At 33.8% G+C, this 26,232-nt stretch overlaps 1 protein-coding gene across 1 annotated transcript in view; it reads left to right on the top strand.

Moving 5' to 3' along the window:
* Positions 1-292: 292 nt before the first annotated feature.
* Positions 293-26,232, top strand: part of LOC131663186 (homeobox protein unc-42-like) — a 914,883-nt gene continuing 888,943 nt past the window's right edge. Inside the window, exon 1 of the mRNA XM_058933391.1 lies at positions 293-915. Within this exon, the coding sequence (XP_058789374.1) occupies positions 693-915 (223 nt within the window). The 5' untranslated portion in view covers positions 293-692. The remainder of the gene's footprint in view (positions 916-26,232) is intronic.

Raw genomic sequence — 26,232 nt, 5'->3', positions numbered from 1 at the left:
CAAAAAGAATTTAAAAAAAAAAATTTTTAAAAAAGATTGAAAGAAAAAAAAGGAAAGCAAAATAACACTAGATCTAAATGGACAGAATATTTTTTAGATAAATTTCTATTGGGACAGCGCCATGATGACGGAAATCTAGTTTGATTGGGTGGGTTGTACATGTTGCCTCGGCAACGCCTGGCATTCAGTAACCAATGAAATAGCAGGCCGATTACGTTGGCTACAACTTGCCCTGGACTAACTATATTTCGTTTCTCTCTTACAGATTCGCATGGCAATCATTCTAGTGAACCCGTTCTCAACTGTATATTTGATCTTTATCTATAATATTCAATTTCTTACCGAGTATTTCAAAAGGTAACTAAATGAGTGTTGTACATGAAAGTTTTTAGTTAGTGTTTAGTTGCGGTGTATTGTGGTATGAAATAAGCTATATAGCCAGTATAGTAGACAGCTTCAATCTGGCTAACGACTTGTCAGCCGGTCCGGGCCCGGTTAACGGTGGCGGCGGTGCAGGAAACGCAGCTGGCGCTAGCGGAAGCTCAGCGCCAGGCAGTACATCCAGCATTTCGGGTTCATCTTTATCAACACTGAGCCTCGAACACCAACAGTTCAATATTTTTCCCGCTATTTTTAGCCGACAACTAAACTTTTCAGCAGCTGCAGCTGCAAATTGTAGTCAAAATAAATTGATGGATGAGCTAAGACCAAATCTTGGTCTTCTTGGTGCCGTCAATCTTATGGAAACAGAAGCTTTCCATTTAAACCATAGTCAAGAAAAACGAAAATGCAGTAGCACTAGCTCAAATGAGCAGGATTTCGGTCTTTACGGGGTGCATCAAGCTTTGGAGGCTAGTCCTCCAACTCCAGCAGTTACTCCTGGTAGAAGCAGCGTCGGAGCATCTAATTCTGTTGGTGAGTCTTGAATTTAAATTATATTTCAAATTTCAACATCTCTCTGTTAAAAATTACTTTTTTTATATATATTAATAACGCTCACTTGTATTATAAAAAAAACAAAGTGTTAGTCTTCGGAAGACAGTATAACGTGATTAAAAATATTATACGATGTAAAGTGAATAACCCTTAATATCAGAATACGTTATGTATTTTTCTTAGGACGATTTGGACTTTACTTAGCTTACAGTTATTCCAGCAGAATTATATTGATATTAGATAAAATGAATTTCCATAATTTTGATATACTAATTCTGTTTAGATCAAGGAATGTAGTTATAGTTTGGGGTAGGTATTGTATTATTGTAAGCCAAAAACGTTGACTCAATATTTAAAAGATTCACGAAGGTAGTTTTTATTTTTTTCACATGTAATTCAATGAAAATTGTTGAATCTTTATTGATAAACGTGATTTACATTTATACAATATAGGCATAGGACAACTAGTATATTTCCTTTTTTTAATGTTGTTATTATTCCACCTTTTTTGCTTCTATTTTGTATTTATCAAAAATTATAAGCAAGATAGCAGTTGAGTATATTTGCATATGATAGTATGTTCATATGAAGCATATATATATATATATATATACATATATAACTAGTCACTAGTAACCATTTTTTTCAATATATAATTTAATTAGGCTATGTATAAATTAAATTTCTTTTATAATTATACTATGGTTTGAACATTTTATGAATGCTTGAACAGTTCACAAATCAAGAAAATATATTATCTTTTACTTTTTTGTGCGACAAAGCAAGTCAAAAAATAAAAAATATATTTTTATCTGTTATATTAATATTTTTTTATTTAAAAATGTACTGTCAAAGCTATAAAAGTTTTACAACCACCAAATGATCAAAGTTATATGAGCCTAAATATGTCTAGCTGCATGAACACTCATTAGTTTTAATATCAAATCTATATTAATTACTAAAAAAATATAAAAGTTTTACAATCATCTTTGTAACCAATTTTTGAAGATCTATCGAGAATAACACAATGATAACAAGTCGTTATACAAAACTAACCTTTGTTTTCAGTTGTTAAACACCAACAAAGATAATAACAAAAAAAATTGTATTTGGTTGTAGTAAGCAAAATTTAAATAGCATAAAACGGAAATTCTCACTGTAAATTCTACATAGACTCTTTTATCTGTGTCATTACAGTTCAAACATTAGATTTTAAGAGTCAACTTTAAGTGATATTAACAGAATGATATATCTAATTTTACTCTATTAAGAAAATCAAGTTAAGTGCGCTTAATTAAGCAACAATGAATACAATTTACCGAATACTACTATAACTCTTATTGTAAATTTTCACTACAAAGGAAAAAATTTATTACGAGAAGGATATTTTCATAAACTATTACAGGTTTATCGTTCCGTACATATAAATATTCATCCAAACTTGTACTGTTGACTTGGAAAATTTCTTTTTCGTAAACTAATTCAGGTATTTTATATTTCTTGTTTAAAAAAAATATTCTTATCCTCCTTTTCAAAACATGAAAAACGATATTTTAACTTTTTTAACCTGTAAAAAAATTTGAAACATATTCATGGGCGGTTCCCATTAGGCAAGTAAAACAATAATATTGAATGTATTATTAATTATACCAATATAACATTGGCGTTATAGCAAACCATTAATATTAACTAAGGTTCAGTATTGTATAATATAATAATTTATTACATTTGATGAATCATAGATCTAATGAATTTTTAGAAAATTTTTCAATACATCCTGATATGAGTAACAGTTGATCGAATACTGTGAAATAATTAGTGCAAATTCAATATTTATTCATCGCTGAATCTCAATGGTGATGATCTACTTCGAACTGCATGGTTTATTCATGCGTATATACTAGTAGAATCGCACAGTTTACATGGAAAAGGTTCAATTAATAAAATAAGTAATACAAAAGCAAAATGTAGAGCGTGCGAAGTGCGCTAAACGAAGTATTTAAAATTTTTTTGTGAAACAATTGACCTCCAATTTTCATTATAGCTTTACTATAGCTTTACCAAAAAAATAATGATAAATATATCAACATCGGAATAAAGTCAATTTTGATCAATTCAAAAAAGATTCAGTGATTTTAGCTTCTTTTCTACTTTATTATTTTTATCTTATCAACTTTATAGTCTAAAAGTATATTATAATTTTCGATGGTTATATTATAGAATTAGAAATTGTTTTCCGCGGTAACGACTGGGGTAAGTATTACTCCTGCTACCAATTTAAAGAATGTCAATGAGATATTTTTCATTTGAATTTTTCATATGATTAATTTAATAATATGCGTCTATTTGTCTTTTTTAAGTGAGTTATGTAGTATAGAAATACACGTAACATTGTGTAAAAATAAAAATAAATTAAACTAGTTTATGCTGTGGCTGTGTTTGATAAGCAAATAATGAAAGAAAACTCATTTTTGACTTTTTGGTAACAGATTTGTTAGCTGGCTATTATTTTTTGTGAAGAGGATAATAAATCTACCTATGAAAAGTAAAAAAGGTATTTTTCTTCCCTGCTTCCTTATATCGGTTGAACACAATGTAAACTAAGATAAAACTATAGCTGGCGAGAATAGAGATTAAAGAAAATAAATGAATCGTAAATATCGTATTTATTTTTCATTGTGTAAACCATAAATGGATGCTTTACCTTTTTTTGCTATTGTTTTCTTTTTAAGTATATGATACTGCGAATAGTATAGTAAGCCTTTTAGGTAATACAAAAATACTTTTAAAAAGAGTGTATTTAAAATGAAACATATTCTTTTTGCGGCATTACAAAAATTTAGTATAGGGGCACGGCAAAACCTTAAAATTCTATGTGTTTAAATTTAAACGTTTTAAGTGTGTAATTTTTGTGACGTCATCCGTAAAAAATACATTGTCGCTGAATTTGAACGTTTAGAAGTGTTTAAAATTGAGGACAATGTACTTCTTATGGGTGATGTCATATTAAACGTTTAAATTTAAACACATGGGTTTACCATGGAGGTGTGTATAAGTAACCGGAATACTTTCATATCTTCACGCTGGTGTGGATCATCGTCATCGGGCGAATGACGTTTTTCAAAGTAATCCCCATTTCTTCGATTAACGCACTCTTAGCGGCTTTTCCAGTTCTTGAAGCAGTCCTGAAACTCAGATTTTAGAATAGCCATCAATGCACTCGTCGCATTTGCTTGAATCGTCTTTACGTTATCAAACCGGTCTTCATTGAACGGCTTTTTCTATTCTGGAAATAATTAAAAGTCACAGGAAACTGTGGTGAGACTGTACGGAGATTGGCGAAGTTGTATGATTTGGGGCTTTGTTAAATATCGCTGCACAAGCTTCCTCCTGTGTTAAAGCATAGGGCCCTTCGCTGTTCCCAACCCTCTGCTGAAGCATTGAACAACTTGAAATTGAGGTTGCTTTCTTCTTATTGCGTACCGCAATCGTTTCAGACCTTTACGATAAAATTCTTTAGTGATTGTTTGACCTCTATATATCATATTCGTGGTATACAACACCTTTATAATAAAAAAAAACAATCAGCATTGACTTGACATTGGTCCGACTTTGACGTGGTTTTTTCGATCTTGGCGATCCAAAATGTTTCTACTGTGAAAACTGTTGTTTGGTTTTGGGATCATAATCATAAAGTTACCATTCATCACCAGTAATAATCTTTTTGAATCTATTGAATCATCAAAATTCATGAGCAAGTTGTCCTAAGCGATTTCAAAGCGAAGCTTTTCCTGTTCTTCCATGAGCAGTTTTGGAATGAATTTTGTAAACATATTAGTCATTCTTAGTTTCTTGGTTAAAATTTCCCAAACAATGATTTTGGGAATCACAAGATCATATTCTAGTTCGCGCACAGTCAACCGGCGATCTTTGTTAATCGCGAGCCATACAAGATCTATATTTTCCAGTGTTATAGTGTTTGAAAGATGTCCGAAGCTCGAATCACTGTCAACAGATTAGCAACCACCTTTAAACCATTCATACCACTCATATATCTGACTTTTACCCATACAGTCATCTTCAAAAATTTTTAGAAGTTTACAGCAAAACTTTATGAAAATTCGCTGTTCAACTTTTCCGGTCATTTTTATCAATAAACTAATGAGGTGATAAAAAAAAGTCCTTAAATAAATCACGCTGTTTGCGATTGTCTTGATATAAACTGCGGCATCGATTGAGTTTCTGAAGAGTTGTAGTTGAGCGTGATACCCAACAGAGCGGCTCAAACGTTCTCAAAAGTATTCTGGATTCTTTTAGGACATACTTGTATATCTGGAAATTCCACTCTTAGTTTGCAAAGCTCACACATTCACGGAAATCATTTTATAATTAAATTAAATATTTCAGTTATAAAAAATGTAAAAGAAATAAAGTGTTTCTGTAGTACTAGTAATGATAGGAAATATAAATAAATTCTTACTGCTCTTGTGAACATTGCTTTGTTAGTCTTTTTTTTATTTTATGTTTTTAAGTAATTTTGTATCATGATTTAAAAAAAAAGAAACGTAATTAAAATTCTTAAAATGCATTATGACCTGAAGAAATAATCAAACATAAAAAAATTTAGTAGGTTACAATAAATCTACTAAATTAGTAGATTTTGTTATTATAATTTTATTATCTCAAAATATGTTAAAATCGTTTATATTTGCATGTACTTTATTTGAAACTTCTGTCTGTGGTATGTATATTAACGTATTATATTAAAAATTTATTTTACAATGAAATTCCAGTCTAATTTTCAGCATGCCAATGATTGATTTTTATTTTTTTAGACAGTTCAGAATCTAATATATTTAAACATTTATCTAAAATTAGAACTCGTACAAATGTCTCTGCTTAACTTGTTTGCTCAAACTTCTCAGTTTTTTGTCATCATAGCACTTTTAAGCTTTCTTTTACTCATTATTATTCCATCATATTTAAATTTCACCACTAAATAACGGAAAACACATTTTAAATAAAAGATAACGTTAATTACATCAGATTCTTTTACCATTTATCTAAATAACATACATCAAAATAGTGATTCATTGTTGAATAATAAAATAGGATAGTTAGCAGCGTTTGATTGTTCTAAGAGTTTTCCTTACACTAAAAATAAAAATTCTAAATGCAAAAATAAACTTAAAAATAGATTTTCCACTAATCTAACGATACTAGTTATACAAGGTATGGTAATATAAATGAGCCTATGGCCAGATCGTATTGACAAAGATCGGTGTATGAGCAAATATTTAACATACGCTTGTACAACTAAGCTGGTTCTTATACTCACAAGTTTCACGGTTGAGCTTTAGTATTGTCGTAAAAAATAATTTGCGTAATAGAAATAAAATATCTTATAAAAGGAAACAAATGTACAGCACCAAGAGTGATTGAACATTTAAAATGTTTTAAAGAAAAATACCCTGGTATTTACAACTTAAAAGAATACCTTAAGTAATATAGATATATTCCAATGGAAAATGGTTTTACTCAATTATAGTTTATTCATTATATGTTCATTATTCATTTTGTAGTTTATTCTTTATTTAATAATTTTAGATATATAAAAAAAATTTTCCAAATCCCACTTTTAACATAAATTTTTAATATAAATTTGTTACTTTATGTTAATGCTACATTACCATATCTTCTGATTAATGTATAAAAATAATTTCGCAGGCAAGTAGATTATGAAGCCTGGTTACATGTTATACTATATATAATAAAGTGGTGAATCCGAACGCCCGAAAAATTGTTTCTTATTTGTAATTCTATGCGTTAATTTATTGATGCTTCTATCAGTTGAATCGGTAATCGAGATTATCATTTTTCAATTAATAAAATAGTAAATAATTATAATTGAATCGATGCAGTTTTAAAAAATGTATTTGAGAAACAAAATGTTTAAGTTGTTATTAAAATTATTGTACGGAGCAATTTTTTGTCCCAGGTTAATAATCGATGCTATGTATTGAGCGAATTCTACGTATAATACATATAATAGATGTTTGTTGGTTCAGACAGTTGAGTCAGCTCAGCCTTCGAGCTACTCAGACTTTTAAACTTTAGTGACTACATATGAGTATGCATGAATGAGTGATTGTAAAAATATAAACAAAGTATTAACGTAAATAGAAAAAGATATATCGATTCAAAGTTAAAAAATTATTCATTTATTATCTATAAACTACTTGTCTATTGGAGCAAAGTGATCTAAGCACTTTTAGTGAAATATCTTTCCCGTTATTATTCCCAACCCTTGTACATCTGAAAAAATGTATACTGATAGGCCAATAGGTAGAAAATAGTCGTCAGTTTAAGCTTTCTTTAGTAGAGATTAGGAAATAAATCATTATGTGCTAATGCATAAATGAACCAAAGTTTGTTTAATTCTAATAATTTTTACTATATCTGCTTGGTCTAAAATAAACTACATAGGCCTACTTGACAAACCTGTCTATTCAAAAATGAGTCCTAAATTTATAATTGGAACTGCTTGAACATTTTACATAATATATTTTCTTAATAATTTCTAAACAACTGATCGGTTAGGTAGGGGCATGTAGTTTAGCAGATATAATAAAATTTATTAAAACTAAACATTTCGAGTTTATTTATATATTAGCAGATTAACGATTAATTTCATGAAATTCACTAATGCAAATTTTCGACTTACGATTATTTTCTATCAACTATGAGAATTATGTATCTGCCTATGAGTTTATATATCTTTAAATGTATGAGGAAGAAAGGGGTTATGTAATATAGTTTATTTATTTATTTCAACACACACACACATATATATATGGTTATTTCTCCAAATAACGTCCAAAGACAAAAAGAAGATCAAAATTTTTTAGAATATGTTACTAATATGACTTTTTATAATTTTATTATGTAAATAATTCAATCAGAAAGAGAGTATAACTCACAGCTAAGCGAAAATAATACTTTTATTATTTATACGAATAAAAATTTAAATAATTCCGGTTTTTTGATAATAAAGTAGAAATTAATAAAATTAAGGATAAAATCCGATTCATTTACGTTATAATTAATACTGTAATTTAAAAAAAGAATTATGGTTTTTCATATGTACGAGGTGTGTTCAAAAAGTAAGGTGACTTTGTATTTTTAAGAAAATATATTTATTTATTTATCAATATTTATGTTGTCCCCTTCAAAGTAATCCCCCTCAGATACAATACACTTATGCCAACGATTTTTCCAATCCTCAAAGCACTTCTCATAAGCACTTTTCGATATAGCCTTGAGCTCTTCCAGCGATGCAGTCTTTATCTCTTCAATCGTTGTAAATCTCCGTCCTTTCATAGGTCTCTTTAGTTTTGGGAACAAGAAAAAGTCACATGGGGCCAAATCCGGTGAATATGGTGGCTGAGGCATGATTGTGATGTTGTTTTTGGCCAACAAATCTCTCACAAGCAAAGATGAGTGAGCAGGGGCATTATCGTGATGCAAAAGCCATGAATTGTTTTTCCACAATTCTGGGCGTTTTCTTCGTATTGCTTCTCGCAAACGGCGCATAACTTCAAGATAATACTGTTTAGTGACCGTGCGTCCATATGGTAAGAACTCCTGATGCACCACGCCATGGTAATCGAAGAAAACAGTGAGTAAAACTTTGACATTTGATCGAACTTGGCGTGCTTTTTTCGGTCTTGGCTCATCTGGGCTCTTCCATTGGGACGATTGGACTTTGGTTTCGATATCATAACCATATACCCATGATTCGTTATCAGTTATGACCCTTTTGAGTAAAACTGGGTCGTCGTTGACGTCATTCAACAGTTCTTGAGCGATGCTCATGCGACGGTTCTTTTGGTCAAAATTTAGCAATTTCGGAACAAACTTCGCTGACACACGTCTCATGCCCAAAACGTTAGAAAAAATTTCATGGCACGAGCCAAGCGATATACCAACATCCTCAGCAACTTCTCTGATAGTGATTCAACGATTTCCCAGAACAATTTTCTTCACTGCTTGAACGTTTTCATCAGTTGTTGACGTGCTTGGGCATCCAGAGCGAGGCTCGTCATTGGCATCTTCCCGGCCATCTTGGAAGAGTTTGTACCACTTGTAAACATTTTTTTTACTCAGAACAGTATCACCGTATGCCACCGTCAACATTTCAAGTGTTTCGGAGCACTTTATTTTATTTTTTACACAAAATTTGATGCAAATCCTTTGATCCATATTTTTCGATAGCAAGAAATCGCCGAGCACGCAAAACACTTATAACCTTTACGCCTCTCACAACCAAACAACAAATGCTATATTGTTGAAACTTGGTACAGATGTTCGGGAAGAGTGTACCAACATAACAAAACAAAAAAATCGATAATCGAAAGTACGTTGCCCGTGAAATTTGAAAAGTCACCTTACTTTTTGAACACACCTCGTATTATATTACACTATCGACGGAGTTACAAATTAATCAGTAAAAATTCAGTTTTAAAACAAAATAAATATTATATTAGAGTTTTATAATAATAAACATAACTTTATTGCTATAATAAATATTGATATAATAAATTATTGTTTTTGTAAAAAATAGGTGTTGATGGATTTATATGTAATTGAAATACGCGTTTTTTTCTAAAATATGTGATACTGTTTCACTGTAGGCGTTTAAATCGGTAATAAATTAGTGTTTAAATTGAAAGTACTAAATAAACAGAAACTTTTAACCCCCAAAGAAAAATTAAAAATTTATTAGCTAATTTTTTTTAAAGAAATAAATTTTTTTTAATGCCGTCGACAAAATTATACACGTCGCAATGAAATAAGCTACATACTGTAGGTTTGACTTTAACCAAATTACACGGAGAAATAATGAACTTATACCAAAAGTAATGTTTTTTAAGCTATTAGTTTTGAGATAGATATTGAAATGATCAAACATTTACTTTAATTTTTTGTAATCGAGTAAAAGAAGTCGACTGTAACGATTATGCCTTGGTTCCCATCCTATAATAGTGCCTGTACGTTGACAACCAACTACATTACAAACTATTTAAATGACTTGCATCGTCATAATCTATATAGATATACTATCTCCCTATAGTTTATGAAAAACAATATAATTAATTAACTTGTAATGGACACAGCAGTCAAATATGTAGAATAAGACTTCTACTCAACGAATACGTGTTATTTTACATAAATTATTTATGTATTATTACGGTTTTTTAATTGCAAACATTTATTCACTCTTTATATATAAATAACAATAATTGTGATGAAACTAACATCATGGAAATAAATTATACGATTTAATGAACATTTCCATAGGAAGTTGAGATAAAGTTAATTAATAACTTAAATGCTATTTATAAATAAAAAAATTCAATAATTTAGTTAAACCAAACTAATTTGATGTAATGAATAAGTGATTATTAAATATGTAAACAAAATTTTAATTAAATTGAAAGCTTACGCCAAAGCCGAGATATTTTTAATAAACTGAAAAGTGAAAAAACTCCATAATTCATAATCAACAGCAATTTTTGATATTCTGTTTTGATAAATAGGTTCATTTAATTATAGGCTACAAGTACATATAATTTTCTACCACAATTACAGTGTATTAACTCAAGATATCATCATTTTTAACTTTAAACCAATATATAAAATAAGCCGACATTATAAAAAATAATCTGTACTCATGAAATTAAAGCATAATCAAAAAAGCGGAATCCTAATGTAAATATTTAATTCTTTTTTTTAACATAAAACTTTTTTATTTTCAATATTAATTTAATTATGTTTGAACTAACTATAAACTACTATTTAACGCTTTGATTTTATTTGCTTATTGTTTTTTTAAGTGCTGTAATGGATATCGAATGAACTTGGCGCTTGCATAAAGAAACAACCATATATATAAATTAAAAATAGGTATTTTATAATGATTTGCTGACATTAAGAGACATTAACTGTAGTTGAAATTGTTATATTTCTTAATAAAAAGTAATTTATACTTTAAAGCAATTTATTGTAGAGCACACAAATTAATAATACCAGAAACGATTTTAATCACTGAATTTCTACTAAATTATGTGGCACTAATCCATAAAATAATTTAAACAACTTCAATCTCTGAATCACTCATTCAACTTGGACTCTTGTTTCTACTATATCTGATGTATTTCTGTTTTATTTTATAGAGATAAGATGGCCTTATGACTTGTACCGCTCAATGCACCTTCTTTTTCAATCATAAAGTCCTTGTCGACCATTGTACAGTTAATATTAGAAATTGTTTTATCGAGAATATCATTTTCTATAAGCAGCTGCTTATCCAATGTTGCTCATATACTCGCTTCCGAAGGCCTTTTGCATCATTTCAATAGTTTCCGAACTCGTTTTTCGGAGTTGAAAGCAAAATTTGATGTAAATTCGTTGATCTTGTTTTCCAGTCATTTTTGACAATATCAAAATCCGACGAACGCGAAAAGGCACTGTAAACAAAGACACGCTGCGCATGAACTATACGTCCGGCAGGTGTCAGTAAGTAACCAATAGATTCGTGAGGCTTTACTGTTGACGTTTCTGTCCGGTAGAGGTCGCTCGAATACTATGGCGCGAAGATATAAACGTAGACCCGATACTTTCCGGACGGACCTCGTACATGTGGAAAAAGCACTATTTTTTTATATATTTGAGGTTATGTAGCATCGTAAATAAATTTTATCACAGAAAACTTTCTAAAGCATCTTAAAGTACAAATTTTCCCTTTCAAAATGCTGTTGAGTTAGCCTAAATATCTTTTTTTTTCGTCAATATATCGCATTTTGAAATTTATATATTTATGAATTTCTCAAAATTCAAAAATTCATTAACCCATTAAGTCCTAAGTGGACCATTTTTTTTTACTGTTTTCAATTGATCATTTATCAGGAATAGAAATAAGGGATAGACATTTCTGACGTAAAATTGTCTGAACTTTCGATCTATGCTGTTAGAATTTTGAAAAAATGCGTGAGTGTGCGTGTGTATAACAATGTTCGAGTGAATTCACTGAACAGAAAAATTCGTGCAACGAAATGTTAATATATTTTTGAAATTTAAGAAATTCATAAATACAGTCGAACCTACGGCACTGCACGCTTTCGGGAGTAGCTGACCCAAGGCACTGCACGCTGGCGGTAGCCAATCACAGCGCTGCGCCAGGTACGGGAATATGTAGCACTAAAAGAGGCTCAAAAAAATTTTGCGCAATTGTTCGTAGTTGTGTAATTAAGCAGGATAATGTTTTTATTTAATAGAACAATATTGGATTTTGTCGGCATTAAAATAATTCAATTAAAATTACTTTTTTTAATTTTAATAAAAAAGTTAAGAGGGCCCCCCCGGTGAGTGGGCTACTAGTGACGGTACTGCGCAGCGTGCAGTTTCTAGGGTATAGAGGCGCGCAGTGACTCGGGCAATGCAGTGCCGAAGGGTGCAGTGCCGTAGGTTTGACTGTATATATCTCGGCGAAAAAAAAAGATATTTAGGCAAACTCAACGGTATTTAAAAGGGGATGATTTGTACTTTAAGTTGCTTCGGATTGTTTTTTTATAGAAAAATTTATTTACGATGCTACATCACCTTAAATATATCAAAAAATAGTGTTTTTTACATTTTTAGGGTTAGAATATCGCAAAAACCTGATCTAATGGAATAATTCTAAGGCCAGATTTGGATTCAGCACACCAAAATGTTTCGGAAATACTATAGCTCGCTTGTGATATTAAATCTTGTATACGCTGTTTCATTAGTTTACTATTGATATATAAAATCGTTATTATTTACAATGGCCAAAAAGAGAAATTTATTCGTTTGATTGTATTTTCATTTTTAGAATGCTCATAATCATATAGTTAGAAAACTAGAATTTAGGAATTTCAGGATCACCTTCATCACGTCCAAGAGCAACAATATGAAACTACCATAAAAAATTATGATTAAAAATAAAAGGGTTTTCAATGCATCAACATAATCATCAGAATTACTCACCAAAATCAGAAACTAACAGAATTTTACGAGCGTAGATACAAAGAATAACAAGGAGACTTCTCGCGTAAAATCGAAAGTATTGGCAATATATTGCGAAAATGTTGGAAAATATTATTGGAGATGTATTGGAGATATATTTCCAATGTATATTGCAATACTATTTCCAATATTTGCCTTGAGGTCGAGCAGCAAGATGTTGGCAATAATTTCTAAGTAAACCTACATTTTCGAGTCTATTGGTAATATATTTTCAGAAAAACCCTTTACAATAAGCTGCCAATATGGCGGTAATATATTGGCAATACTGAGTAAATATATGGGTAATAGAATGTCATTTTACTTTTATGTATGCTTTCTCAATCTTCTCTTTATCAATAAAATTGATAAAATTCGATTAAATTCACTTTATTTTTCACAATATAATTTTACATTAATAAATTTACTAAGCCAACAATCTTTACAATGATTTGTTATAAATGCAAAAGTGTTATAATTATGTTTTACAATAGGGTTTATTATAGGAATGCAAAAATGATAACATAAGTCGCTTGTTTTAATTTACAATTATTGTTTCTCTAAATCATTAACGGGTTCTACAATGTAATTGGTATCTGTATTTTGAACTCTAATATGATAACAAACATTTTTCAAACATTTTATTTCAATAATTTCATAATTATCACATACCGCAATATATTTATTTATTAACGATCGAGTGCCACCTGGCACGTCAACGGAGAATGGATTTTCAACTATGAGATTTTTTATGATTGCATAATTTTGTCCACCGCAATTACATAATTTTTTACATTCACAGTTTGTAATGCGTATGAAGTTTTGAACAATACCAAATTTAGTCGAATTATCAAAATTATACTGAATGTAAAAGGACTCGGTTTTGTTGTTATTTTGAACTTTTTCAGATGTATATAAGATATCGATTTTGTATAATTTCAAAAATACAAAAACATTTTTGTCAATCCAATTGTTATTTACTAAAATTTCGTTCACATATTGAAGCTCATCTTTTATTAAATAGCCAACTACTGAAATATTATTATCAATTTTTGTTGATTTAAATTTTCTTGTAGGCGATAAAATTTTAGTACAAAGTTCGAAAGCTTCTTCGTTCCCTTCCAACCATTTATTTTTGTAAGTATATATTGCCATATGAATACTTACATTAAAAAGAATTTGAATTTGTGGAAATTTACTTCCACGTACCATTGATTTCAACTTCCCGTTTATATCTTCAAGTGGAAAACACGAGGTAGTAAACAGTGGGCCAAAACGACGGACCATTAAAGCTGAATGCCTAAGTAGGTGAATGTTACCGCTCATGAATTTTAACTCATAACAATTTTCAAAATTTTCTCTAAATTTTTCAAAGCATTTGTCTGCTAAATCTATCATGTCGTCTGTAATTTTTTCTTGTAATAACAACTGAAGTCCCAACAATAAATACATATAGTGGTGTAAATAGTTATGTGGCAATATACCCCATAAAACAGGTACCAAATAATACAAGGCCCAATTCATCTATTCAGTTGCTTTCCAATAGCAGTAATGCGTCTTTATTGGCCTTGGCCGTCTTGCAACGGAGCAAGGTGGCTTAATAGAGCATAGTCGATAATCTACAACTCCCACTACCATGAAATGAAAATTTTTCACAGTAAATTTATAATCAAACCACAATTGCCCTAGTCGTTTTATGACGCCTTCGAACTCTAAATGCATAATGTCAATAGCTGTAGAAGTTACGTAATTAGGTACAATTTGTGATAGAATTGAGGGACCTTTAACGCCACATACAGGCATATTTATTTCTACAGCTAACCTAGCATTCTCAATCGTTTCCACGTCTGTCCGAATCTGTAATTCTTTTTCATAGGAATATACGCGAGTATTAGCTATAGTGAGACCGATTTCTAAACAAGTTTGACACCCGAATCTACCATTGTATTGGTTCATCGCGAGAAACAAAGCTTTTACAGGTAAGTTAGCTGTGCCGCAAGTAATTATTTCTCGAATGAGAATAGATTTAAACAAATCCTCCACATAAACTTGAATGCCTTTATAAACTTTTCTAAGAGACTCTTTTCCTGGATATAAAAATAAATTAGGATTTGGTTTCTTCTTACCAAACCATAATGCTGCAACCAATAGAATATTTTACAATTTGTATCTCAATGCATAAGACAACTCTAAAATAATTTTAAAAAACCCCAAATGCAATAATTAGACGAGTTGAAAATTTTGACACCGTCAGTGTACAACTGAAATGAAATATTTTGTTTGCTTGAAAGAATTTGATTTTTCTGAGCGAGTTCTTTATACACTTCGCCGTCATAGATATCACATTATTCGCGAAACCAAAGTCCAATCGTCCCAATGGAAGAGCCCAGATGAGCCAAGACCGAAAAAAGCACAACAAGTTTGATCAAATGTCATAGTTTTGCTCACTGTTTTCTTCGATTACCATGGCGTGGTGCATCAGGAGTTCTTACAATATGGACGTACGGTCAATAAACTGTATTATCTTGAAGTTATGCGCCATTTGCGAGAAGCAATACGAAGAAAACGCCCAGAATTGTGGAAAAACAATTCATGGCTTGTCACAGGGTTATAGCGATGTTCGCTAGCCCTGTGTGCGGCACTCTCCTCGCGTGAACGCAGCGACCAAGTGTACGCTATATAGCGACGATCTGGAGAGAGGAGCGCGACGATCGGCGAGGTGTCGCCGTGAGTGCGAGTGAGAGCGAGAAGAGCGAGAGAGAGAGCGATTTTGACTGATTTCTGACGGCGAGAGAAGTGGGAGCGCGGCGGCGTGAGGCTTAGAAATTAAGAGAGAGGAAGGGCAGTTAGGCGCGAGCTCTCAAGTAATTAGGGCCGCCTAGAGAAAGACTGGACGAAGCGAGATTTGGCCGGAAGGAAGCAAATGCCATCGGTGCGACTGCCACACTTGCCAGGAAGCCAGTAGTCCGAAGCCGAGCCAGTACACGCAGCGACCATTCGCCGTCTACGAGGTTTAAGGCCGTGCTGCGGCCCTTCCTGCAGCAGCTTCCATCGTCGCCAGGGCGCCGTTTCCTGCGGGACTACGCTTCCGCCGGCGTCACCTCTCTGTCGACGGACCGTCGGCATCCGGTGGGTACAAAGCCAGTTTATCTCTCTCGCGCCAGCTCTCGCTCGATTACGGACATTAGCGTATTTTGATTTTATCGCGCACGCTGAGCGATCTCGCTCGCGTGATCCCGCGAACTCTGGTCGCGGAAAGGTTGAGCGAGCGCGCTCGCCGCGACGAAGTTAATCTTGTAGCGATATTTGTGAAAAGGCGTCAATAAATGAGATCGCCATATGTAGTACAGTTGAACCCCTGGCAATTCTCGTTGCGGCACTTCTTGCGCCCCCGCACCTCTCGCTGGCTGCGCCGCGGCACTTTTCAAGGGGCAGGGCCGTACACTGCCCCTTGCGTACCAGGGGATCTCTCTTTCTCTTACGGCCTTATTGGAAGGCTTATTCTTCCCTCTTTATAATTTCAATAGATTTCCGAATATGTATGGATAATCCGACTTCAAACTTTTAGTTTTATGGATACACATACATAAACCGACTTTAAACTTTTTTTTTTTTTTTTTTTTTTATTAAAGCTTTTAAACTTATACAAGATTATTTCGCTTTGTACGATAATACATATTACATTATTTTAATTTAGATTCTAAGGTTACAATTTTTTAAGTAATCGAAAATAATTTTACAAACGTTGATATTCGGCTCGCTTATGAACATTTCGATGCACATGGGAAGTTGGAAGTTTGAACAGTTTTTTTAATAATGTAGATCGTTGTTGATCGTACTTGTTACATTACCAGACCACATGGTTTATATTTTCGGGTTCAAGGCCGCATTTGCAAAGAGGACTATTGACAACTTTAATTTTTGCTAGAGATTCAGCTAGGTGGTAGTGGTTAGATCTCGCTCTATTAATTGAGACGATAAGGTCCCTGGGCAGCTTTTTTCCCGTAAACCATGAGTGTTTTTTATCTTTAAAATATTTAAAATATTTTTATCTTTAAAAATTTAAAATACAGAACTCCTTTGGTGTTGCCCAGTTCTCTCATAGTTTCGTTAGTGCGTTCAGTGGCCATTTTATTTACATGAAAATAGAGGACAGTATATGGGATCCTATCTATTTGAGCGTAATTATTTTTGATGGCTACTTTAGCTAGATAGTCGACGCTTTCGTTTCCATTGATTCCCTTGTGAGAAGGGATCCATAGAAATTGCGCAAAGGAAAGAGTTTTTTGAAATTTTCATATTTCTGTTTGATTTGAATAATATACGGGTTCGTTTTATTGTCAGTTTTAGTGCTAGCTAAAGCATGGAGAGCACTAAGGGAATCGGAGAAGATAAAAACGTTAGACTTTTTGTCCTCTAGAGCAACATCCATTGCGAGATTTAAAGCTATTGCTTCAGCTGTAAAAATGGAGGCCTCCTTGGCTATACTCTTATTAATTTTTTTATTAAGTGCAGGTGTAAAGCAAGCTGCTCCGACGAATCTGTCGTCTGAGAATTTACTACCGTCGGTATATATCGAGATGGGATTGCCGCTTTCTCTTAGAAAATTTTCTAAATATTCGTTAGGATTATTGGAGCTTTTTAGTTTTTGTCCGAAATCAAAATTAATTGGAATAGTTATACAATTAGAGCTATAATTGTTGCTAAAAAGTAGTGACTCATGTATTACGAGAGATTCAGTCAGAACAGCAACACTATTAATGCATTCGTATAGAATGCGCTTGGACTTGTTATTATTTGGTGCGTGATAGATAATGTTTTCGTACATACGATTGTTTTTATTGGATAGTGTTTTTAGTACATACCTATTACCTAAAAGTTTCGCTCGTTCTTGAATCAAAGGGAGTTTGGCTTCTGCTAATAGTATATTAGTAGGAGTGCTTTTTCTGAAACCCAGAGCAGCTCTAATTGCTCGGTATTGCATTTGCTCAAATGTTTTAACAGACTCTTTTTTTTTCGGTAAGTATATAAAGCTGCCATACTCAATTGATGATCGAACGAAGCTTTTGTACAGTATAATTAGGGTGCTAGGGTGGGCTCCCCACCAAGTACCGCAAAGAAATTTTATAATGTTCATAAGAGAATAACATTTGGCTAGTAAATTATTCATATGAACAGTAAATTCCATTTTATAATCAAATATTATGCCTAAAACCGAGCAGATTCGCTAGATACAATTTTGCAGTCGTTGATTTTTATAGAGGTGGAGCCAGGAATAATTTTCTTTTTATTGAAATGGACAAAAATAGTCTTTTTAGGAGAAAGTTCAAGGCCCAGAGCTAAGAGGTTACGACGAATAGTTTCATTTGTTTTTTCTAATGATTTTAGACAGCCGGAAGCCGAGAACGATACTGCTACGACTGCTATATCGTCCGCAAATTCTAGCACGGTGATTCCGTTTTTCTCAAGACCATTAGCTATCTCTGACGTATAAATAATGTACAATAATGAGCTCAGTACGCCTCCTTGCGGGACTCCTTTATTGACTGTAATCTGTTCATATCCTTCAATGTTAGTATGCAAGAATCTTTCAAAAGTGAGAAATTTCGTAAATTGGATAACTTTTTCCGAGCATTTGAGTTTTGCTAGTTTATCGAGGAGTAGTACAGGGAGCACATTGTTATATGCATCTGAAACGTCGAGAAAAGTGGCTAACGCTTCATCTTTACGTTCTAGAGCCTCATCGACTATATAACTGAACAGAGCTAGATTATCGTGGCACGATCTGCCTTTGCGGAATCCAGCTTGGGATGAGGGTAAAAGATTATTATGTTCGATCCACCATTCTATTCTATTTTTAACCATGGCTTCAAATAGTTTGCCAGTACATGATGTGAGGGCAATAGGTCTCACACCGTTTCGATCATGTTTTTCAACCATGTGAATAAAAGAGTGCTTCCAAGCTTCTGGATAGTTACTTACGCGGTACATCGCATTAAAGATATCGAGGAGTTCAAGTTTATATTTAATTGGCAAATTTTTGAGAATTTCATAATCTATTCCATCAATGCCAGGGGAAGCTGAGATTCGACGCGAGTCTAATATTCTATTTAGTTCCATGAAGGAAAAAGGCTCATCAAAGAAGTTATTGTCTTGGCACGAAGGAAAATAGTCCGAATTATTGCTCACATGTGGTGAACTTAATTTTTCGAGACAGACAACACTTTTTTGTCGCGATTTTTCCATGTCGTTTTCAGAACTGTGATTAGTTTTGCACCAAGAGTTTTTTAGTACTTTGCATTTGTTCCAAACATAAGTTTTATTAGTGGAAAAGTTGATAGATTCCGCAAAGGTTTTGAAATACAGTCTTTTTTTATGATTAAACGTTTTTTTCGCTGAAGCACAGTTTCTATGATACTCAATCAAGTCTGAGAGTTTATGAGAAAAATTCCATTTTTTAAAAGAAGCCCTCCGAAGCCGTTTGATTCTGTCGCAGTCGGAGTCCCACCAAGGAGTAGGGTTCTTTAATGGTCTTTTGGCTTTTTTGTTGTTTCTGGGCGTGACTTCTTTAATTTTGTCCGATATGACTTGAATGAAGAAGTCATATTTGTTAGAGGGAGTGAGGTTACTATAGTCAAGAGAAAGAAATTTATTGTTAAAATCGTCAGAGAGATCGTTATTAAATTTGGTCCAATTGGTCCTTACTGATTTAAGCTTGAATGTTTTTTTGCTATGTGTTTGTCTTATGGTATCAATGTAGATGGTTATAGGAAAATGATCAGAGCCAAATGTTTCATCAAAGACCGTAACATTGATTTTATCTGCGAACGGAATCGAGGACAGAACGAGGTCTATATTTGATTTTTTGCCAGATCTTTTGTCAAAATGGGTTGACGAGTTATGGTTGTGAAGATATAAGTTATTCGCGTCAATGCTAAGCTCAAGTCTTTCTCCATTTTTGTCTGTTTTTTTGCAGTTCCAATTGACATTGTGAGCGTTAAAGTCACCTACCAGAAGCGCATGAGGTAGATTAGAATTGACACGATTTATTATTTCGTCCCATTCGATTTGCGAGAGTGTAAGGCCGGGGATTCGGTAGCAAGTGACTATGTCAATATTAGGCGTCGTGTTAAGAATTCTAATACCAGTGATTTCCACCTTATCGTTTTGTGTGGTGTACTGAATGATTTCTCTATAAGATAGATTTTTTTTAATGAGGTAAACAATACCACCTCCGCGAGTGTTCGTACGATCTTTTCTAAAAGTGTTGAAGCCAGAAAGATAAAGTCGATTTTCAGGTTTGAGCCACCATTCTACGCATATAAATATGTCTATATTTTGAAGTATTTTATGCAGTTCGTTTTTTCGCTGAAGAATACTACGAGAATTCCAAAACAATACCTTAAGTGTGAATTCTTTTAGGCTTGGATTCATATCGAAAGAAGGATTTTTTTTATTCGTTTTGGGAGTTCTCGTCGTCGCTGAGGCCTTCGGTTTCATAAACGCTACTGTTTTCGTCTTGTGAAGCAGTGAGCTTAATATCAAATTGTTGAGAGACGAGTAGATTCCGAATACGAGTGATTCTGCTTTTAGTATATTTATCTTCTAGCGCTGAATATATTTGAGTGAGCATAATAGCCAGACCGTCCGTGTTAGTGGTATACAAGGTAGCTGTATCACGAATGTTTGCATTGCCGTACGTGCTTTCTACGAATTCTATAAGCTGGTCATATTCGATAGGAAATTTACTTGGATCGTTTTCAATCATATTTCGCGCTGGCTCGAGGTGAGTTTTAAAGTCAATTTTACTAGTTACCTTGGCCTTTTTCTTTTTTGGCTGCTTGGGTGCGCCTGAATTTTTAAGCACATTCTGTGTAGAGAGAGAAGTACTTGTATCGCTGGGCGAGGTATTCGAAAGCGGACGCTTTGACTTGATGTTGCTGTCGGCTAAGATGACCTTGTTAGTTTCATTGGATTTTTGATTCACGATATTGCCTTCAGGAGTAGTTTCACTGCAATTGATCTCCATAGCTGATTCATCTTGAGTGTTGAAAGGGAGATCAGAGCGGTTTGGGCAGTTTTTTGCCAGATGACCTTCTTTCTTACACTGGAAGCACATCATTTTTTCAGTAGAAAAGTAAATCCAGTAGTTTACACCCTCATGGACAATCTTTAAATTCGTTGGAATTTTTGAGATGTCTTCTTGCTTGACGTATAATTGTTTGCGAAAGCTCAGTAAGTGACCCAATTCAGGCACATGTATACCAGCTTTGACAGTTGTGATTTGCGAGGCGGGAGTGATGCCTATTTTCTCGAATTCTTGAGTGATGATAGCATTAGGGATGCAGGGCTGGACGTTAGAGATGAGGACACGTTTCGCTTTCGAAGTTAGTGGTCTAATTTGCAGAGAAAGATCTTCGATTTTAACTTCAGTTTTCTTTTCAACCAATGTGTCGACTATTTCCGGTTTGCTCAGGTAGAAGCACACGCGATTTTGGCTGATTCTTGAGATGTACAAAATATCTTTAGGTGGAACAACTTTTGAAAGAGCTATAGCATACTGTTCAATGGTTTTTCCTTCGATGGAATCAACGACGATAGCTTGCTTTCGGGACAAAACTCTTTCTTGCTGAACAATACTCGAGAATGTTGGTGACTGTGAGGCGTTTGGAATGGCACAGAGCGCCATGATTTGGCTGGTTGGGGCTCTTGACGGAGTCACCAACGGGTATCACCCTTTCTTATCACTAGTTTTATGTACAGCGACAGTTGTGATCAAATCGACACACTTCAGCTCCAAGGGAGAGCATTGGCCAATAGGCCACTACTTTTAGTTTTATGGATGCAGATAATCCGATTTTAAACTTATGAACCCCTGTCTTTCTCTTACGGCCTCACCGGCAGGCCTCACCTGTCCTCTCTTACTTCTAGAACTAAGATGTGATAATGATCTCGAGATAACCCTCGGCTATCCCCGAATCGCAGCCGAAACTGGTAGAGGCTGAGACAGCCTTGCGTAAAACGCGGCACTCATTTCACCCAAGCTGTTACGTGCGGCTCTGGCTAATCGCCACACCGCCAGACGAGCGAAACATTGAGGAGGCATGCCGCATCTAATATGTTGTCATAAAACAACAGGCAGACGCTTGCCACGTCGAATCAACCAGCTTACACTTAATGTTTTCCGAGATATTAATATAATTACTTAATAATTACCCCGAGACCTATCGGTACCTGCTGTGGAAAACATTGGGATTGCCCAGAAGTTTTCCCGGCGCGTCCGACATCTATCGGTCAGATGTATTTTAATTATTCGTGCTTAGCTCTACCTAACCGTCTGCTACATCAGTCTATTTTGACTTTCGAATCTATCCAGTCGTAGGTTTGTTTGTGTCATAGAAAATTTTGTCTCGAAGCATTGCTTAGTTTCCTGTTGATTATATATACATAGTCAGTCAGTTTGTTGTATACAGTTGTATACACTATATATATACATATATACGTATATATTTATAGATTTGTACACGTTGATTGACGTTTTTGAAGTGACTTTTTTGCAGTGAATATTTGAACGGTAAGTGTATTACGTTTTAATAATTTTATAATTTTCCTCCACAAAATAACGCAAGAATGTATTTTTAATTTGATATTTATATTGTATTAATCCGTAAAGTACATATTTTATATATCTGCTAATTAATTTGTTTATCAAAACAACGTTATAAGTAAATTTTAATTAACAATTTAAAATAAATCAAAATTTAAGAATCTTTCTACACTTATTAAAAAACTTGTAAAAACAAGTATTTGATAGTTTTATAATTTTTATCCAGTTTATTTGCAGTAGAAAAATTCAATTATAAATTGTTTATACATATGTATTTATCCTTTAAGGCCCATGCAGAAAATGGATGATGTAGCGACAAATTAATTACGATTTTCATTGTATAATTAAAAATAAATTATATGTATTTTTTTTACTTTGGAACTTTTAATTGTTTGAAAAAAATTATTTAAAATGAAAATTTTCATTCGTGAAAAATTGAAACCACCAATCGATTCTATTCAAAATCCAAGACGAAAATCACTATGACGTTTTTTTGTCAGTGTACAATATTTATAAGCAATTGAAATTTATTAAAATTATTGTGATTTTCGACAATTAAATATGCCAATCGATTTATGGAAAAAATTATGACAATAAATCAAAATCTGACGTAAAAACATCATAGATATTTTCACCTTGATTTTTTTTGTAGCTTCGATTGATGCTTTTATTTTTTGAAAATCAAAAATTTTCCACTAAATTCTTTAAATAATTTTTTTATAAACCATTGAAAACTACAAAAGAAAAAATACGTATATTTTATTTTTTTATTATATGTACAATAAATGACGAATTATGTTTCATTTATATATACTATTGTTTACTGTATTATTTATTTACAAAAATTTCTTTTTCAGATTGCCATGTCTAAGTCTTTAACAGCAGCGCAAATCTCCGATATCAAACAGAAACTGTTTGAAAAGCAGTCGATGGCCAGTCTTGCTAAGGAATATAATGTATCATCAAGGACAATCGGGGGAGTGAGGGACATGGACGGCCAGCAGCAGACAGGCCTAGAATCCCCAATCATCAGAAAGCACCAGGTGAACTTGTCGATTAAAGACAAACTGGACATCATCGCCAAGCTTGAGAAAGGACAATCGACGGATGATTTGGCAAAGTTCTATAACGTCGATTCTTCAACTATCAGAAATACCAGATCTTCAAAATCAGATATATTAAAGCGTAGCTTGGCGCTGGAGCAGTGAAAGCAACCATTAGATAGTAAAAGAATTCGTACAGAAGAAAACATCCGTGACACAGCGCTATATTCTTGGTTCGAGGACGAACGTGCTGCTGGAACACCAATCTCGGGTAGTTACCTCCAAGAAAAGGCTTTGGAGCTCCACAAAGCGAAAGGACTCGAAGGCGATTTCAAGGCGAGCAGCGGTTGGCTCGACAATTTCAAGAAGCGCTATGGTATCAGAGAATTATCCATGCAAGGAGAAAAATTGTTTGCTGATAGTATTGGAGCAGAAGACTTCAAAAGTGAAATGAAGAATTGCATCGTAGAAGGAGGCTACTCTTTGGACCAAATGTACAACGCAGATGAAACGGCCTTATACTTCAGATCGCTGCCACGGAAAACTTTAGCTGCAGGCCACGAAAGACAAGCAGCGGGATTTAAAGAGCCAAAGGAACGAGTCACGGTCATGTGCTGCGCCAATGCGACGGGATCGCATAAAATTACGCCTTTAGTCGTCGGAAAATTTGCAAAACCAAGATGTTTCGCTAAGTGTAAAGGAGAAAATATTTTGTTACAAGTGAAGTATACTAGCAGCAAATCAGCCTGGATGAACAAAAAATTGTTTTTGGACTGGTTCGAGAACGTCTTTATTCAAGAAGTAAAAGAAAAACATCCAGTGCATAGGAAAGTGCTTCTTTTACTCGACAATGCGCCATCTCACCCTTCTGCTGATGAGCTGAACCAAATCGACGAGACGATCCAAGTGAAGTTTTTATCGCCGAATGTGACGGCTTTGGTTCAACCTATGGATCAAGGAGTGATAGAAAAAATGAAAAAGATGTACCGAAAAAGCTGTTGAAAGAGCTTTTCCTGCAGCAACGTGGAGGCAGTACGAAAGCAGCATTCACAAATTAGCGCAAAAACAAGATATGAAAGATTGCTGCTATAGAGTTTGGAACTCTTGGAATGACATCAACGACCGAGATATTTCCCATGCCTGGAATCGGCTTTTTGATGTCGCTGATTTTCCACGAGAGCAACGAGTTTCTGCAGAAGAAGTCAATCAGTTACTTGCCCTTCTCAGAGATGCTTCAGAGTCCGCTGATTGTACTTTTGACATGGCAGCAGCTTGGATTGCAGCTGATTTTCAAGAAAATGCCTGGGAGCGTTCAAATGTTGTTGAAATTTATGAGAGGTATGTAAAGATGTTTTCAATAAATAAATTTATATATATATAAATATATATAAATATATATATATATATATATATATATATATATATATATATATATATATATATATATATATATATATATATATATATATATAAATTTATTTATTGAAAACATCTTTACATACCTCTCATATATATATATATATATAATAACGGGGTGGATATTTGCCCGCGTTATTTCGCGAGAGATTGATAAGTATTTTATACGGCTCGATGCGGGCGTACGACAACCGTACGAGACTATGCCCGGATACTCAGTTACGCCTTAAGGCCCGCGGGAGCGTCGTGGGATCAGCAGCTAGTCTTCAAGTTAATTCACCGACGGGAAGAGCGTGGAAAGTTGTAGAGTTAGGTGTAAATAAGAAAATAGGTTACGTAAAATAAATAATATTTATACAGCTTGTAAGTTTACATAGAAAGCAGAGCGGCGATAAAGAGAGAGAGAATAACTAGCTAGCGAGAGAGAGACAAGGTACGCAAGTAGGTACTTACAAATGCGCGCGAGACCACGGAAGAGTCTTATCAACTGCTTGAATACAGGGGGGGACGATCGACTAGTTCGCACTAGAATAGTCCCACACACTATCTTGCAACACTGCGCACTATTTACGGTGGGAAGTCTCTCTTTTCTACTGCCGCTGGGCCAAACCAAAACGTCTCAGTGAAGATGGACAATATCTCGACTTCTTTGTGAAAGTCGGCCGGCAAGAACACGTGTGTTTTCGGCCGCGATTCTCAAGCTAATGTCGCGGGAGCGTACCCCCACTCTCTCCTCTACTCTGTCGAACCTAAGTCGGTTCCTGTCGCGCGGCCGTCTCTCTCTTATACGTTAGCGCGCCTTCGGTGTGGATCTGCACGGGCTTATCCTTCCTCTCGCTAGTTCGCGTTGCGAATTAAGTATTCTCTCTCTCTTACCTCGTACTCTATTGCCTGCAGCGACTGCCACTTCTAGGCTTTTGTACATAAAGTCACATAAGTTAATATAGATATAAGTATATAAGTATATATAAATATATAAGAGTGGTTGTTTGAGAGAGAGAGACATAACGAGTGGTTTATCGCACGTTATAATATATATATATATATACGAGGTGTGTTCAAAAAATAACGAGAATTTTCGTTTTATGAAAAAAATATTTATTTATTCATCTACATTAATGTTATCGCCTTCAAAGTAGTCCCCTT

Source organism: Phymastichus coffea, unplaced genomic scaffold (genome assembly GCF_024137745.1).
Source record: "Phymastichus coffea isolate CEN01 unplaced genomic scaffold, Cenicafe_Pcof_1.1 PCOF00002, whole genome shotgun sequence".
NCBI classification, from domain to species: Eukaryota; Metazoa; Arthropoda; class Insecta; order Hymenoptera; family Eulophidae; genus Phymastichus; species Phymastichus coffea.
This window is presented reverse-complemented; position numbering and strand designations above follow the sequence as displayed.